The following is a 13,423-nucleotide window of genomic DNA, read 5'->3' on the forward strand; positions in this document are numbered from 1 at the left end:
ACATTTATGAAATTTCTATTTCTACAATTATAGATGAACTAATGTCTAGAATTCACTTCAAAATAATCTGGTGGGAGGCACTTGGGTGGCTTAGTTGGTTGGGAATCTGACTTTGGCCTGGGTCACGGTCTCAGGGTCCTGGGATCAAGCCCCTCACTGGGCTCCATGCTTAGCAGGAAGTCTGCTTCTCCCTCTCTGTCTGCCCCTCTCCTATGTCTCTCTCTCCCCGCCCCTCAATCTAACTTATTAAAAATATAATAAAATATGATAAAAAATAATCTGTTGGTTGGGACTTGAGAGGGTGGGGGTGGAAAGTGAGTAAGCATAAATGAAATAAAATTGGCCATGAGTTCAGAAGTGCTATAGAGTGATGGAGCATGAAAATTCATTTTCTTGTTTGGGCTACTTTTGTTACATTTGAAAAACACAACAACCAGTTGTGTTCTTTTTCCTCTTTATCTCCATTTTCTCTTGCAAAATTGGAAGATTTACCCCAGGAAAATATTGAATTGGAAGATTTTTTTCTGATACCATTCTAGGATGGCATCAAGAGACCAGAGCTAATGAAAAGTGAAGAGAGGGATGCCTGGGTGGCTCAGCGGTTAAGTGTCTGCCTTGGGCTCAGGGCATGATCCCAGAGTCCCAGGATTAAGTCCTGCATCAGGTTCCTTGCATGGAGCCTGCTTCTCCCTCTGCCTGTGTCTCTGCCTCTCTCTGTGTGTCTCTCATGAATAAATAAATAAAATATTTTTTAAAAAATTTTTTAAGTGAAGAGAGTCTAAGAGACTTGGGGGGGTACCATCAAGAAGATACACATATACACATTATGGAAGTCTTAGAAGAATAGAAAAAGGAGCAGAGAGCCTATTTGAAGAAACAATGGCCAAAACTTCCCAAATCTGAGGAAGAATATGGATATTCAACTTTAAGAAGTTCAACAAACTCCAACTAGAGATTCACACTGAGTCATTTTATAATCAAATTTTTAAAAATCACAAAAGAATCTTGAAAGCAGTGAGAGAAAAACAACTCAGTGTGTATAAAGGTATTCCTAATAGGTGGCCAACAGACTTTTCAGCAGAAACCTTGCAGGCTGGAAGGGAGTAGAATAATATATTCAAAGATCTGAAAGGAAAAAAACTGCCAACCAAGAATACCATATCTGGCAAAATTGAACTTCAAAAATTAAAGAGAAAGTAAGACTTTTTCAGATAAACAAAAACTGAGGCAGTTCATTATCACTACATCTGCCCTATAAGAAATGCTAAAGGGAGTCCTTTAATTTAAAACAAAATGGCATTAAACTGTAACACAAAAGCATCTGAAAGTATAGGTATCACCGGTAAAGGTAAATATATAAATACAGAATACTGTGATACTGTAATGGTGGAGTACTTTTAATTCTGGGATGAGATTTAAGAAACAAAATGTAAGAGATAACTGTAAGTTTACATTAACAGATATACAACAACAAAATATGTAACTTGTGACATTAATAACAATGTGAATGGAGTCAGAGATGTAAAGAAACAAAATTTTAGTGTGCAAATAAAATTTTTATCAGTTTAGAATAGATTTTTATAACTTTAAGACTTTTGTAAAGATTTATTTTTTTAGAGAGAGGGAGCAGGGGAGAGGCAGAGGGACAGAGAGAATCTCAAGCAGATTCCCCGCTGAGCACAGAACCCAAAGCAGGGCTCGATCCCATGACCCTGAGATCATGACCTGAGTTGAAATCAAGAGTCACTCACTTAACTGACTGAGCCACTGAGGCATCCCAACTTTAAGATATTTTATGTAAAATTACATTTTAGTTCAGCCTTAGCTCTATTGTAAACTGCTTGAGCCCATATTCGATCAAATCATGGTTGACTCTACTATAAAAAGGATACAGTACATAAAAAATACTTCATATTATGGACTTTTGACCATAAGTAAACTTTCAATCAATAATCAATAAATGGGGATCCCTGGGTGGCGCAGCGGTTTGGCGCCTGCCTTTGGCCCAGGGCGCGATCCTGGAGACCCGGGATCGAATCCCACATCGGGCTCCCAGTGCATGGAGCCTGCTTCTCCCTCTGCCTGTGTCTCTGCCTCATTCTCTCTCTCTCTCTGTGACTATCACAAATAAATAAAAATTAAAAAAATAATAATAATCAATAAATGTACACTGAGTGCCTACATGAGTTAGGCATAAGTATAGGCACTAGAGTACTAACATACGTAAGAAACCATTCCTGCTCTCATGTCATTTTAGGTGAGAGATATAAACATATATTATTCAAATTTATTTTCTGATATAGTTTCATTTCAATTATTATGGCATTAAACAATAGTTTTAAACGGGCTCAGAAATATCTGCCTATAATGTAGTTAGAAGAATATTAAAGCTGCAAGCAGGCATTTTTCTTTCTAGAGAATAAGGGGAAACTAAAGTTTTCTCAAATCCCAAATTTTCTCAAGAAATATTAATGTTTTATTCCAAGAGTACCTGGTTGGCTCAGCCAGTTAGTTAGGCCTCTGCCTTTAGCTCAGGTCATAATCCTGGGTTCCTGGGATTGGGCCCCAAGAGTCAGGCTCCCTGCTCAACAGGGAATCTGCTTCTCCCTCTGTCCCTCTCTGCACTCATGCCTACACACTCTCTCTCAAATAAATAAATAAATTCTTTTTTTAAAAGGATTTTATTTATTTATTCATAAGAGACACAGAGAGAGAGAGAGGCAGAGACACAGGCAGAGGGAGAAGCAGGCTCCATGCAGGGAGCTCAATGTGGGACTCAATCCCAGGACTCCAGAACACACCCTGGGCCGAAGGCAAGCACTAAATCTCTGAGCCACTCAGGCATCCCAATAAATTATTTTTAAAAGAGTTTTTTTTTTAAAGATTTTATTTTTTTATTCATAGACACAGAGAGAGAGGGGCAGAGACACAGACAGAGGGAGAGGCAGGCTCCACGCAGGGAGCCCGATGTGGGACTCGATCCCGGGTCTCCAGGATCACACCCCAGGCTGCAGGCGGCGCCAAACCGCTGCGCCACCGGGGCTGCCCTAAAAGAGTTTTTAAAACAAAAAATAAAATGTTCTCTTCTGAAAATCTTTTAGCAAGCAGACATACATTTCATTCATTTTCACAACAGCTCTGAAGAAATATAGAAGCATATAACTCATCCCCCCCAGTTAATGTGACTAACTAGGGTGGTAAGGCTCTGAAGTGAGGAGTAAGATATTTAAGGTTCCCCCACGGTTCCTGAGAGCAGACCATAAAATGGTATCTATGTTTCTGGACTGCACAGGAAAGGTATTACAATATGGCTTTTTGCACACAAATTGTCCATGCTTCTTTTAAGAAAAAGACATGTGACAAACTGATTATCAGAAATTATTGTTTTTAAACAGAAGTGATCAGGAGATACCATAGGTACAATGGCCAGATTTTGAACTAAAAAATCAGGTCATATATGGTCTGGCACATATACATACATTCATATATTGACAAGAAAAAAACCCAATTCTTGAAAATTCAAGACTTTTGGTCTCCACAAAGATCAACAGAGTCAAGTCAATAGAATACATCTTTGATCCTGAGATTATAGCAGTACAAGGGTAGTAATGCTCACAGTAATTACCAGAATAACTATTAGAGTAGTTTTCATTGTGGTCCAGTTTCCATTTAATCCTCAAGACAACTTTAGAAGTAGGTACCAGTATCATCTCTGTTTTACATGTAAGAAAATTGAAGCTCAGAGACATAAAACAACTCTCCCAGGTCACATCCCTATAAGCAGCCAAGCTGAGAGCTGAAGGAGGCCATCAGATGTAAAGTATGAACTCTTAACCACTAGGCCATGAGGTCTTTCAGAACAAGGCTAAGAAAACATAAGATGCTAAACACCCACTGATTCATCTAACAAACAGTAAATTGTACTTAAATAGAACTATCATATCCAAGTACGCTGTATTGGGTTCAAATTCTAAGAAAATTGGTGCATGCTAGTCTACCATTTCTCTGCTAATCAAATCCTCATTCTCTAGTCTCTCTGTAAAATAAGCAATTTCCTTAAAATGAAGTCTTTGCATTTTCATGTCATTTTCACGTATGTATTATGTTCCACATGCTCCAAGGGCATTCCAGGGAAACTATGAAATTAGGCAAAAGGAAAAGATGATTTTTCTTTAGGGAAACAAAAGCAAAAAGTAAGTTCTAGTTGCTTTTTTTTTTTTTTAAGATTTTATTTATTTATTCATGAGAGACACAGAAGAGAGGGAGAGAGAGAAAGGCAGAGACATAAGCAGAGGGAGAAGCAGGCTCCATGCAGGGAGCCCGATGTGGGACTCGATCCCGGAACTCCAGGATCACGCCCTGAGACGAAGGCAGGTGCCCAACCACTGAGCCACCCAGGCATCCCTCCACTATTTACTTTAAAGTACTACATGAAAGGGATGCCTAGGTGGCCCAGTCAGTTACGCGTCCAACTCTTGATTTCAGCTCAGGTCTTGATCTCAGGGTCATGAGTTCAAGCCCTGCATTGGGCTGGCTTATTTATTTATTTATTTATTTATTTATTAATAAAGTACTGCATGAGAATAGTAAATGATGGTTCATTGAACATTGGAAACTGAGGAGTTGCTAAAATGAAATCTAAAATTTTTCTTAACCAAACAAAATTTTTAGTCTATCATATTTCAAAGAATTTTTCTTGGGGTGCCTGGCTGGCTCGTTGGTGGAGCATGTGACTCCTTATCTCAGGGCTGTGAGTTCAAGCCCCCATGTTGGATGTAAAGATTACTTAAAAATGAAATCTTTTTTTTTTTTTTTTAAATGAAATCTTTAAAAAAAAAAAAATGGGGGTGGGGGGGCCCTAGGTGGCTCAGCAGTTGAGCATCCCTTCAGCTCAGGGTGTGATCCTGGAGTCCTGGGATCGAGTCCTGCATCAGGATCCTTGCATGGAGCCTGCTTCTCCCTCTGCCTGTGTCTCTGCCTGTGTCTCTCATGAATAAATAAATGAAATCTTAAAAAAAAAATCGGGGGGCAGCCCAGGTGGCTCAGCGGTTTAGCGAAGCCTTCAGCCCAGGGTGTGATCCTGGAGACCTGGGATCGAGTCCCACGTCAGGCCTCCTGCGTGGAGCCTGCTTCTCCCTCTGCCTGTGTCTGCTCCCCTCTCTTTCTGTGTGTGTGTGTGTGTGTGTGTGTGTGTGTGTGTCTCATGAATAAATAAATAAAATCTTTAAAAAATAAAATAAAAATTAAATTTAAAAAATTGGGGGGTCACCCTGGTGGCTCAGTGATTGAGCATCTGCCTTTGGCTAAGGTGGTGATCCCGGGGTCCTGGGATTGAGTACCCCCTGGGGAGGCTGCTTCTCCCTCTGCCTATGTCTCTGCCCCACTCTCTCTCTATGTCTCTCATAAATAAATAAAATATTTCAATAAATAAATAATTTTTAAAATTAAAAAAAAATTTTCTCTCTCCTTTTGGTGTCTCAAAAATACAAATGCAAAATAGTATCTATGGGGCACCTAGGTGGCTCAGTTGGATAAGCATCTGCCTTCAGCTCAGGTCATGATCCCAGGCTCCTGGGACTGAGCCCTGCATTAGGCTCCCTGCTCAGTGGGGAACTCTGCTTCTCCCTCTCCCTCTGCCTGCCATTTCTCCTGACCTCTCTTTGTCAAATAAATAAATAAAATCTTAAAAAACAAAAAACCAAAAAAAAAAAAAAAAAAAAAAAAAAAAACAAAAAACCAATATAGTATCTCTGGGTTAGAATTTCCTCTTCCCTTTGTGCCATTTTATAAAAATCATAATGAACAATCACATAAATGACTCAATTCCTGCTACTTTTTAATCTACTTACAGTGTCATCACTTGCAATACAAAGGAAGAAATATGTGGCAGGGACCCAGAAGATCCGTCAGAGCTGTTTCATCAACCCACAGGAGCCGGCTCATCCACCAGTAGGCATTCGTATGTCTGCACCAGAATATGCACAGCAAAAGGCTGGAGTGAAAGGTTGGAGACCTTCGTTGCCTTTAGATATGAAAAGCACAGAGTACAGATTTGATTATGAGATGATGATCACTTAGGTCAAAAAGGTCTTCCCAAACCAACTTGTGAAAGTGAAAGGCTGGAGACCTTCATTGCCTTTGGATGTGGAAAGCACAGTGTGCAGATTCCTGTATGAGATGATGATCACTTAGGCGGAAGAGGTCTTCTCAAACCAACTGGCCTTTCTCTTAGGGAAAACTGAATTTCCTCGGCTACATTTTCCTGACATTTCAAGTGATTCAAGCGCTTCATTTCATACTCCCTTTCAAGTTTGATGGCTGGAAAATAAAATACATGGAGCAATCCAACTGACATTTTTCACCAGGCATAATATTGTTAAAAACAAACATTTAACCACATGGCAAAACTCACATTCTTAAATACTAAATAAGAGGGGCTACACAGATGAAGGGTATGGATGCGAATGAACATATTTAAACATTTCTCTTGGGCAGCCTGGGTGGCTCAGCGTTTTAGCGCTGCCTTCAGCCTAGGGCCTAATCCTGGAGACCCGGAATCGAGTCCCACATGGGGCTCCCTGCATGGAGTCTGCTTCTCCCTCTGCCTGTGTCTGTGCCCCCCCTCCCCGTGTGTATCTCTCATGAACAAATAAAATCTTTAAAAATAAATAAATAAATTTTTCTCTGATAATAAGCAAAATAATACAGATAAAAATTGCTATTTCCTAAAACAGTTCATATAGAACTTACATTCTGCAGAAGGGAGGCGAACATTCTTAGTGGTTTTATTTTTTTTGAGGTGTACAGGACTACCAAATGTAATTTCTTCCAAGAAAGGCAACTTGATGTTGGCTAGGTTCGTGTACCAGGTCTTTGTAAGCAGTGCAAGTTCCCAAGGTTCCTGTCTGGGGCAAAAATTCACTAATTCATTCAATAAATATCACTAAGCATCTATTGTGGGATATACAGAAGACATCTTAATTCTCAGTTCCATTTTCCACTAGACTTTTTTTTTTTTTTAAGATCTTATGTACTTATTCATGAGAGACACAGAGAGAGAGAGAGGCAGAGACACAGGTAGAGGGAGAAGCAGGCTCCATGCAGGGAGCCCCACGTGGGACTCGATCCTGGGACTCCAGAATCACGCCCTGGGCCGAAGGCAGGCACTAAACCGTTAAGCCACCCATGGATCCCCGACATTTTGTTTATGAGAGGAATTCAGGATTTTCCAGAGTTGTAAATTTAGCCAGAGGAGAAGTCTTACAATAAACATATCAATGCATAATATATATATACTAATGTAGAGATATATTCAAAAATTATCATTAATCATAATGACAGGAACTTTTGATCAAAAACAGCCTCCCGGGATCCCTGGGTGGCGCAGTGGTTTGGCGCCTGCCTTTGGCCCAGGGCGTGATCTTGGAGACCCGGGATAGGGTCCCACGTCGGGCTCTCAGTGCATGGAGCCTGCTTCTGCCTATGTCTCTGCCTCTCTCTCTCTGTGACTATCATAAATAAATAAAAATTAAAAAAAAAAAAAAACAGCCTCCCTATAGTCAATCCGATCTTTCCATGTCTTTTAAGAGGATACGGTTTAAGAACTGTATGCTCCAATTCTTTTATGGCTGATCACAAATATGGTCATATTAGGGAAGGAAAAGAGGGAATAATCATGCATTGAGTGGAGTGGTTGGCATACACTAAGGCTTTGAGTGTGTGATCTTATTTTAATGCACCATGTGGGTAGACAAGAAAACAGAGACTCAGAAGTGAATTAAGAAACTGAGCTGGTACTTAGCCTAGGGATTGTTATTTAAAAGCACTAGTACCAAAAGAATCCTCAGAAAACTGGAGAAGGGGATGAAATCCCAAACTATAATATTAAAAATAATCACCACGAACTTCAAACAAATTGCTTTATGTATTTTAATTTGGAAATTTAAAATACCAACTCCATGCTTCTCATCTCATATAGTCAATATGAACTCATATGCACTAGAAAAGGAGAAAGACCTGCTTTGGTACAAGTAGAAGAAATGAGGATATTCCATACACAGGTCTACTTGTTTTCCTCCTTGCTACTTTATCACGTAACTTTAAGGAGCTACTTGAAGTCTACAATTATTATAAATGTATTTTAACAAGGGCACAAAGATGTATTTATAAGAATGTTCACTGAAGCGCTGTTTATAAAAATAATAATAATAATCTCACAAAATAGTCTTAATGTCTACCAAGAAGAGCCTGGTTAAAGAAACTGTGGTACATACATATAATGAAAGAATGAGGTTTATCCTTATATGTGGATTTGGAAAGATGAGCAATAAGCTGCTAATTTTAATCTAGCATTTACTATATGCTGGGTACTGTTTTAATCAGTTGACACATATGAACACATTTAATTACCATAGATGCCCTATGAGGTAGGCAAGTGCTATTATTATGCTCATTTTATGGATTGGGAAACAAGAGTAGAAAAACTTGCTCAAGATCACAGGTGTGTTGGTCATGGATTTAGGATTTGAATCCAGAAAATCAGACTTTAGAATCTAAGGTCTTAATGATTACTATACAAGACACGGTGAGGGAGGGAGAAAAATTCAAGATAATCACATGTAAAAACATATACATGTGTATATGTGTGTATGTCTTGTATAGCAGACAGAAATTCTAGAAAAATATAAGACATTTTCCCTCGGGATCCCTGGGTGGCGCAGCGGTTTGGCGCCTGCCTTTGGCCCAGGGCGCGATCCTGGAGACCCGGGATCGAATCCCACATCGGGCTCCTGGTGCATGGAGCCTGCTTCTCCCTCTGCCTGTGTCTCCGCCTCTCTCTCTCTCTGTGTGTGTGACTATCATAAAAAAAAAAAAAAAAAAAAAAAGACATTTTCCCTCTGAGTGGGATGGCAGGGGAGAGATGGGAATGGGGAAATGAAAGCATTTTTATTTTCCTTTCAAATGCTTCTATTTTAATATTTTGTGTATTTTTTTAAAGATTTATTTATTTATTCATAAGAGACACACAGAGAGAGGCAGAGACACAGGCAGAGGGAGAAGCAGGCTCCATGCAGGGAGCCCGATGTGGGACTCAATCCTGGATCCTGGGATCATGCCCTGAGCCAAAGGCAGAACCCCAACCAATGAGCCAACCAGGCATCCCTATTTTGTGTACACTTTTTATAATCTAAAAACACATAATGGAAAAATCAAGGTAAGGAGTTGTCTTAGCAAATGAATCCCAAACAGTGTCACTATCATTCTTTTTCTCTTAATTTAGCTGTTCTTATAAACATGATATCAAACACTTTCTTATAAGAATGATGAGAAGGGGGGATCCCTGGGTGGCTCAGCGGTTTAGCACCTGCCTTTGGCCCACGGCGTGATCCTGGAATCCTGGGATTGAGTCCCACATCAGGCTCCCTGCATGGAGCCTGCTTCTCCCTCTGCCTGTGTCTCTGCCTCTCTCTCTGTCCCTCATGAATAAATAAAATCTTTAAAAAAAAAAAAAAAAGAATGATTGAGAAGGTGCTGGTTTTGCAGCAACTATTCATGGTATAAAATTCTACATAACCAGGTGCCTGGGTGGCTCAGTTGGTTAAGCATCTATCTACCTTCAGCTCAGGTCAGGGTCTCAGGGTCCTGGGATGGAACTCTACATAGTTTCCCTGCTTAGTGGGAAGTCTGCTTGTCCCGCTCTCTTTGCCCTTCATCCCTGTTCATGTGCTCTCTCTCAAATAAATAATTTTTTTTTTTTTACATTCTACATAACCCAAACTGCAGAATCAGTGCTTTAAATGATTTTTCAGACACAGGACTATCTTTAATACAAAAATTACATTTATAATAATGTTGACTAACATGGTACTTGCCTTTAGTTCAAGGTCTGAAGACATACTGAAATGGCAAAACTAAATAAAATGCATTGATGAGTTTGCTCTGGTTTTCCTAAAGCTCTGGTTTTAGAACCCCAAATGATGTCTCCTCTTACTTCTTAGAATATTGTTTATAAAGAGAAATTCAACTGACTCATAATGGCAAATATGTCATAGACCATGGCAGAGAAGCTAAAAAACAAATCCAAAAATTAAAAACAAACAAAAAAACCAATGTAGCACTAGGACATTACAGAGAAAAATACCATGTGGCAGCCACCCACGTTCATTATGGGTTCACTGTATGTCAAGCAATGTGCAAGTATTTTACATTTGTATTCCACATCACACACACAAGTATTGATATGTGCATTTTACTGATGTGGAGGCTAAGATACAGATAAGTTAAATAATTTACTCAAGGTAGCATAGGGAGCAAGTGCAGGCCCTGGCTTAGAGCTCAGATCTTTTTTTTCCCCCAAAAAAATGTAGATTTATTTTAAATCAGTTCAGTACATGATACAGATTAGCTTTGCAGTATAAAAATATGGAATGGGGGATGCCTTGGTGGCTCAGCGGTTAAGCATCTATCTGCCTTTGGCTCAGGTAGTGATCCTGGAGTTCCGGGATGGAGTCCTACATCGGGCTCCCCGCGGGAAGCCCACTTTTCCCTCTGCCTGTGTGTGTCTCTGCCACTCTCTCTCTCTCTGTGTCTCTCATGAGTAAATACATACATCTTTTTATTTTAATAAACAAAAATACGGAATGGTTCACAAATTTGCATATCATCCTTGCCTAGGGCCCATGCTAATCTTCTCTGTTTTTATTCCAATTTTAATATATGGGCAGCTCAAGGAAGCACAAGCCCAGGTCTTCCTGATTGCAAAACACATGTCCAAAGTGTACAGGAGGCAAAACTGACTCTTTGTACAGCCAGTTAGGTGTTTGGTTAAGATATACTTGACACAGGGACGCCTGGGTGGCTCAGTGGTTGAGCGTCTGCCTTCAGCCCAGGGTGTGATCCTGGAGACCCAGATCGTGTCCCGCATCGGGCTCCCTGCATGGAGCCTGCTTGTGTCTCTGCCTCTCTCTCTCTCTGTGTCTCTCATGAATAAATAAATAAAATCTTTAAAAATATCTATATATATACTTGACACCAAGACATTTTTAGTTAGGCTTACACTATCTACAGAGCTATTTTAACATAGGTGACAGTTGCTTTGGAGTAAGAAGACAGACTTCCATCCCTGTCACTTATTTACATGACTGTGTGAGTTTGATCAACCCACTTCTCCAAACCTCAGTTTCTGTTGTTTTGTTGTAAAGACCAAGATAATTCATAAATTCTAATTAAAAGCATTTCCCTTGGGCAGCCCCGGTGGCGCTGCGGTTTAGCGCCGGCTGCAACCCAGGGCGTGATCCTGCAGACCCTGGATCTAATCCCACATCGGGCTCCCGGTGCATGGAGCCTACTTCTCCCTCTGCCTGTGTCTCTGCCTCTCTCTCTCTCTCTCTCTCTATCATAAATAAATAAATTAATTTAAAAATTAAAAAAAATAAAACAATGTAAAATTCAACAAGCAATAACTCATGTTGCAAATACAAATGTCTAAAGGCCATGATGAGATAAGCTAGAGTTATAAAGGCTTAAGTAATGTTAGAAATTATTGGAAAGGTAGACAGTGGGGATCCTTGGGTGGCTCAGTGGTTTAGCACCTGCCTTCGGCCCAGGGCGTGATCCTGGAGCCTGGGATTGAGTCCCATGTCGGGCTCCCTGCATGGAGCCTGCTTCTCCCTCTGCCTGTGTCTCTGCCTCTCTCTATCTCTATGAATAAATAAATAAAATCTTTTAAAAAAAGCATTTCCCTTAAAGAAATCACTATTCAGATAACTGAAAACACGTCACCTAGTCCACTATCTCATGGAGGAACATAGGGTCTCCAGTACTTTTATTTTCCCAAGGACACTCCGCACCCCTAGTCTACGCTCACCGTGATGCAAACACTTACATTTTATAACAACTGCCCCGGAACAGGGTTTTCACCGCGTTCTTCCTTGGCAAGCCATAGGCCATGGTAATGATCACAGTCTAACTTCTTAACATAGGCGCCTGATGTAATGACCGGCCGTACTGTTCGCTTTACCTGAAATGTTTGCAACTCACAGAATTCATGGCGTTCACTTCACTATCTGTTAATAACCAAGTAATAAAAAGACTTGGAAAGAGCATTTCTGAAAGTCGGAAGTCCCTAATAAATGTTCCTTGAAGCTGAACTCCTAGTGTACCACTGTGCTCTCTCGCATTTTCCATGAACTCCTTTGATCATCTCCTGCCCTGTGCGGAGAAAACGCCGGTGGACCGGGGCTCCCGCGCCGCCCCCGCCGCCCCCCCTGCCCCACCGGCTCGCACGCCCCCGGCCACCCCCGCACGGTCCGGCCTCCGTGGCTCCGCGCGGCCGGGAGCTGCCCGGGCCCCGCCCGAGCCTGGAAAGAATGCAAACCCTCCCGGGTGTTCCCCGACTCAAAAAAAAAAAAAAAACCTGAGCTCACCAGGAAGCGCCCACTCCCACCGCCCCTCCCACGCACGCCTCGGCGGGGCGAGCCTCCCGGCGCCCAGGTGCGCAGGTCCTCAGCAGGTGCGCGCCCGGGGCAGCGGGTGGAGCCTCGGCCGCCTGCGGAGCCCGGGAGGAGGGGCGGAGAGGGGAGGGGAGGGGGGGCGGGGGGACGGGGGGGCGCGGAGGGGCGGAGGGACGGGGGGTGGGGGGGTGGAGGGAGCGAGAGGGGGCGGAGGGAGCGAGAGGGGGCGGGGGCGCTGGAGGGACGGAGGAACGGAGGGGCGGAGGGGGTGGAGGGGCGGAGGGGGTGGAGGGGATGGAGGGGGTAGAGGGGAGGCGGAGGGGGGTAGAGGGGAGGCGGAGGGGGGCGGAGGGAGGCGGAGGGAGCGGGAGGGGGACGGAGGGGGCCGGAGGAGGCGGGGGCGCTGGAGGGATGGAGGGGCGGAGGGAGTGGAGGGGACGGAGGAGGTGGAGGGGAGGAGGGGGTGGAGGGGCGGAGGGGGTGGAGGGGACGGAGGGGGTGGAGGGGGGGCGGAGGGAGCGGGAGGGGGCCGGAGGGGGCCGGAGGAAGCGGGGGCGCTGGAGGGATGGAGGGGCGGAGGGAGTGGAGGGGACGGAGGAGGTGGAGGGGAGGAGGGGGTGGAGGGACGGAGGGGGTGGAGGGGACGGAGGGGGTGGAGGGGGGTCGGAGGGAGGCGGAGGGAGCGGGAGGGGGCCGGAGGGGGCCGGAGGAAGCGGGGGCGCTGGAGGGATGCAGGGGCGGAGGGAGTGGAGGGGAGGAGGGGGTGGAGGGGAGGCGGAGGGAGGCGGAGGGAGCGGGAGGGGGCCGGAGGGGCGGAGGGGGCCGGAGGGGGCCGGAGGGGGCCGGAGGGGGCGGGGGCGCTGGAGGGAGTGGAGGGGAAGGAGGGGGTGGAGGGGCGGAGGGGGTGGAGGGACGCGCGGCCCCGCCCCTCCGCGCGCCCCGCCCCTCCGCGCGCCCCGCCCGGTCCGCCG

The 13,423-nt window shown here is 43.7% G+C and overlaps 1 protein-coding gene, 1 long non-coding RNA gene and 1 other non-coding gene across 5 annotated transcripts in view; 1 reads left to right on the plus strand and 2 right to left on the minus strand.

The window, feature by feature from the left end:
* The window catches only part of LOC140623626 (uncharacterized), a 40,252-nt gene extending 33,353 nt beyond the window's left edge, over positions 1–6,899 (plus strand). The window contains exon 2 of the long non-coding RNA XR_012023178.1: positions 5,852–6,899. This is a non-coding gene — a long non-coding RNA (uncharacterized lncRNA). The remainder of the gene's footprint in view (positions 1–5,851) is intronic.
* The window catches only part of C33H4orf36 (chromosome 33 C4orf36 homolog), a 30,674-nt gene extending 18,111 nt beyond the window's left edge, over positions 1–12,563 (minus strand). Inside the window, exons 1-5 of one of the 3 annotated variants that reach the window (XM_072810074.1) lie at positions 12,426–12,563; positions 11,885–12,065; positions 6,751–6,905; positions 6,128–6,318; positions 5,850–6,022 (exon numbers count right to left, since the gene is read on the minus strand). In XM_072810074.1, coding sequence (XP_072666175.1) covers positions 6,185–6,318; positions 6,751–6,905; positions 11,885–11,949 — 354 coding nt within the window. In that variant the 5' untranslated portion in view covers positions 11,950–12,065; positions 12,426–12,563 and the 3' untranslated portion in view covers positions 5,850–6,022; positions 6,128–6,184. Of the gene's footprint in view, positions 1–5,849; positions 6,023–6,127; positions 6,319–6,750; positions 6,906–11,884; positions 12,211–12,425 lie in introns of all 3 variants that reach the window. The other 2 variants (XM_072810075.1, XM_072810073.1) reach the window with 2 other exon arrangements.
* LOC140624068 (U6 spliceosomal RNA) lies at positions 10,630–10,737 on the minus strand. Its single transcript, XR_012023605.1, has one exon. It is a non-coding gene; the product is annotated as a U6 spliceosomal RNA (small nuclear RNA).
* Positions 12,564–13,423: the final 860 nt, after the last annotated feature.

This window comes from Canis lupus, chromosome 33 (assembly GCF_048164855.1).
Source record: "Canis lupus baileyi chromosome 33, mCanLup2.hap1, whole genome shotgun sequence".
Taxonomy (NCBI): domain Eukaryota; kingdom Metazoa; phylum Chordata; class Mammalia; order Carnivora; family Canidae; genus Canis; species Canis lupus.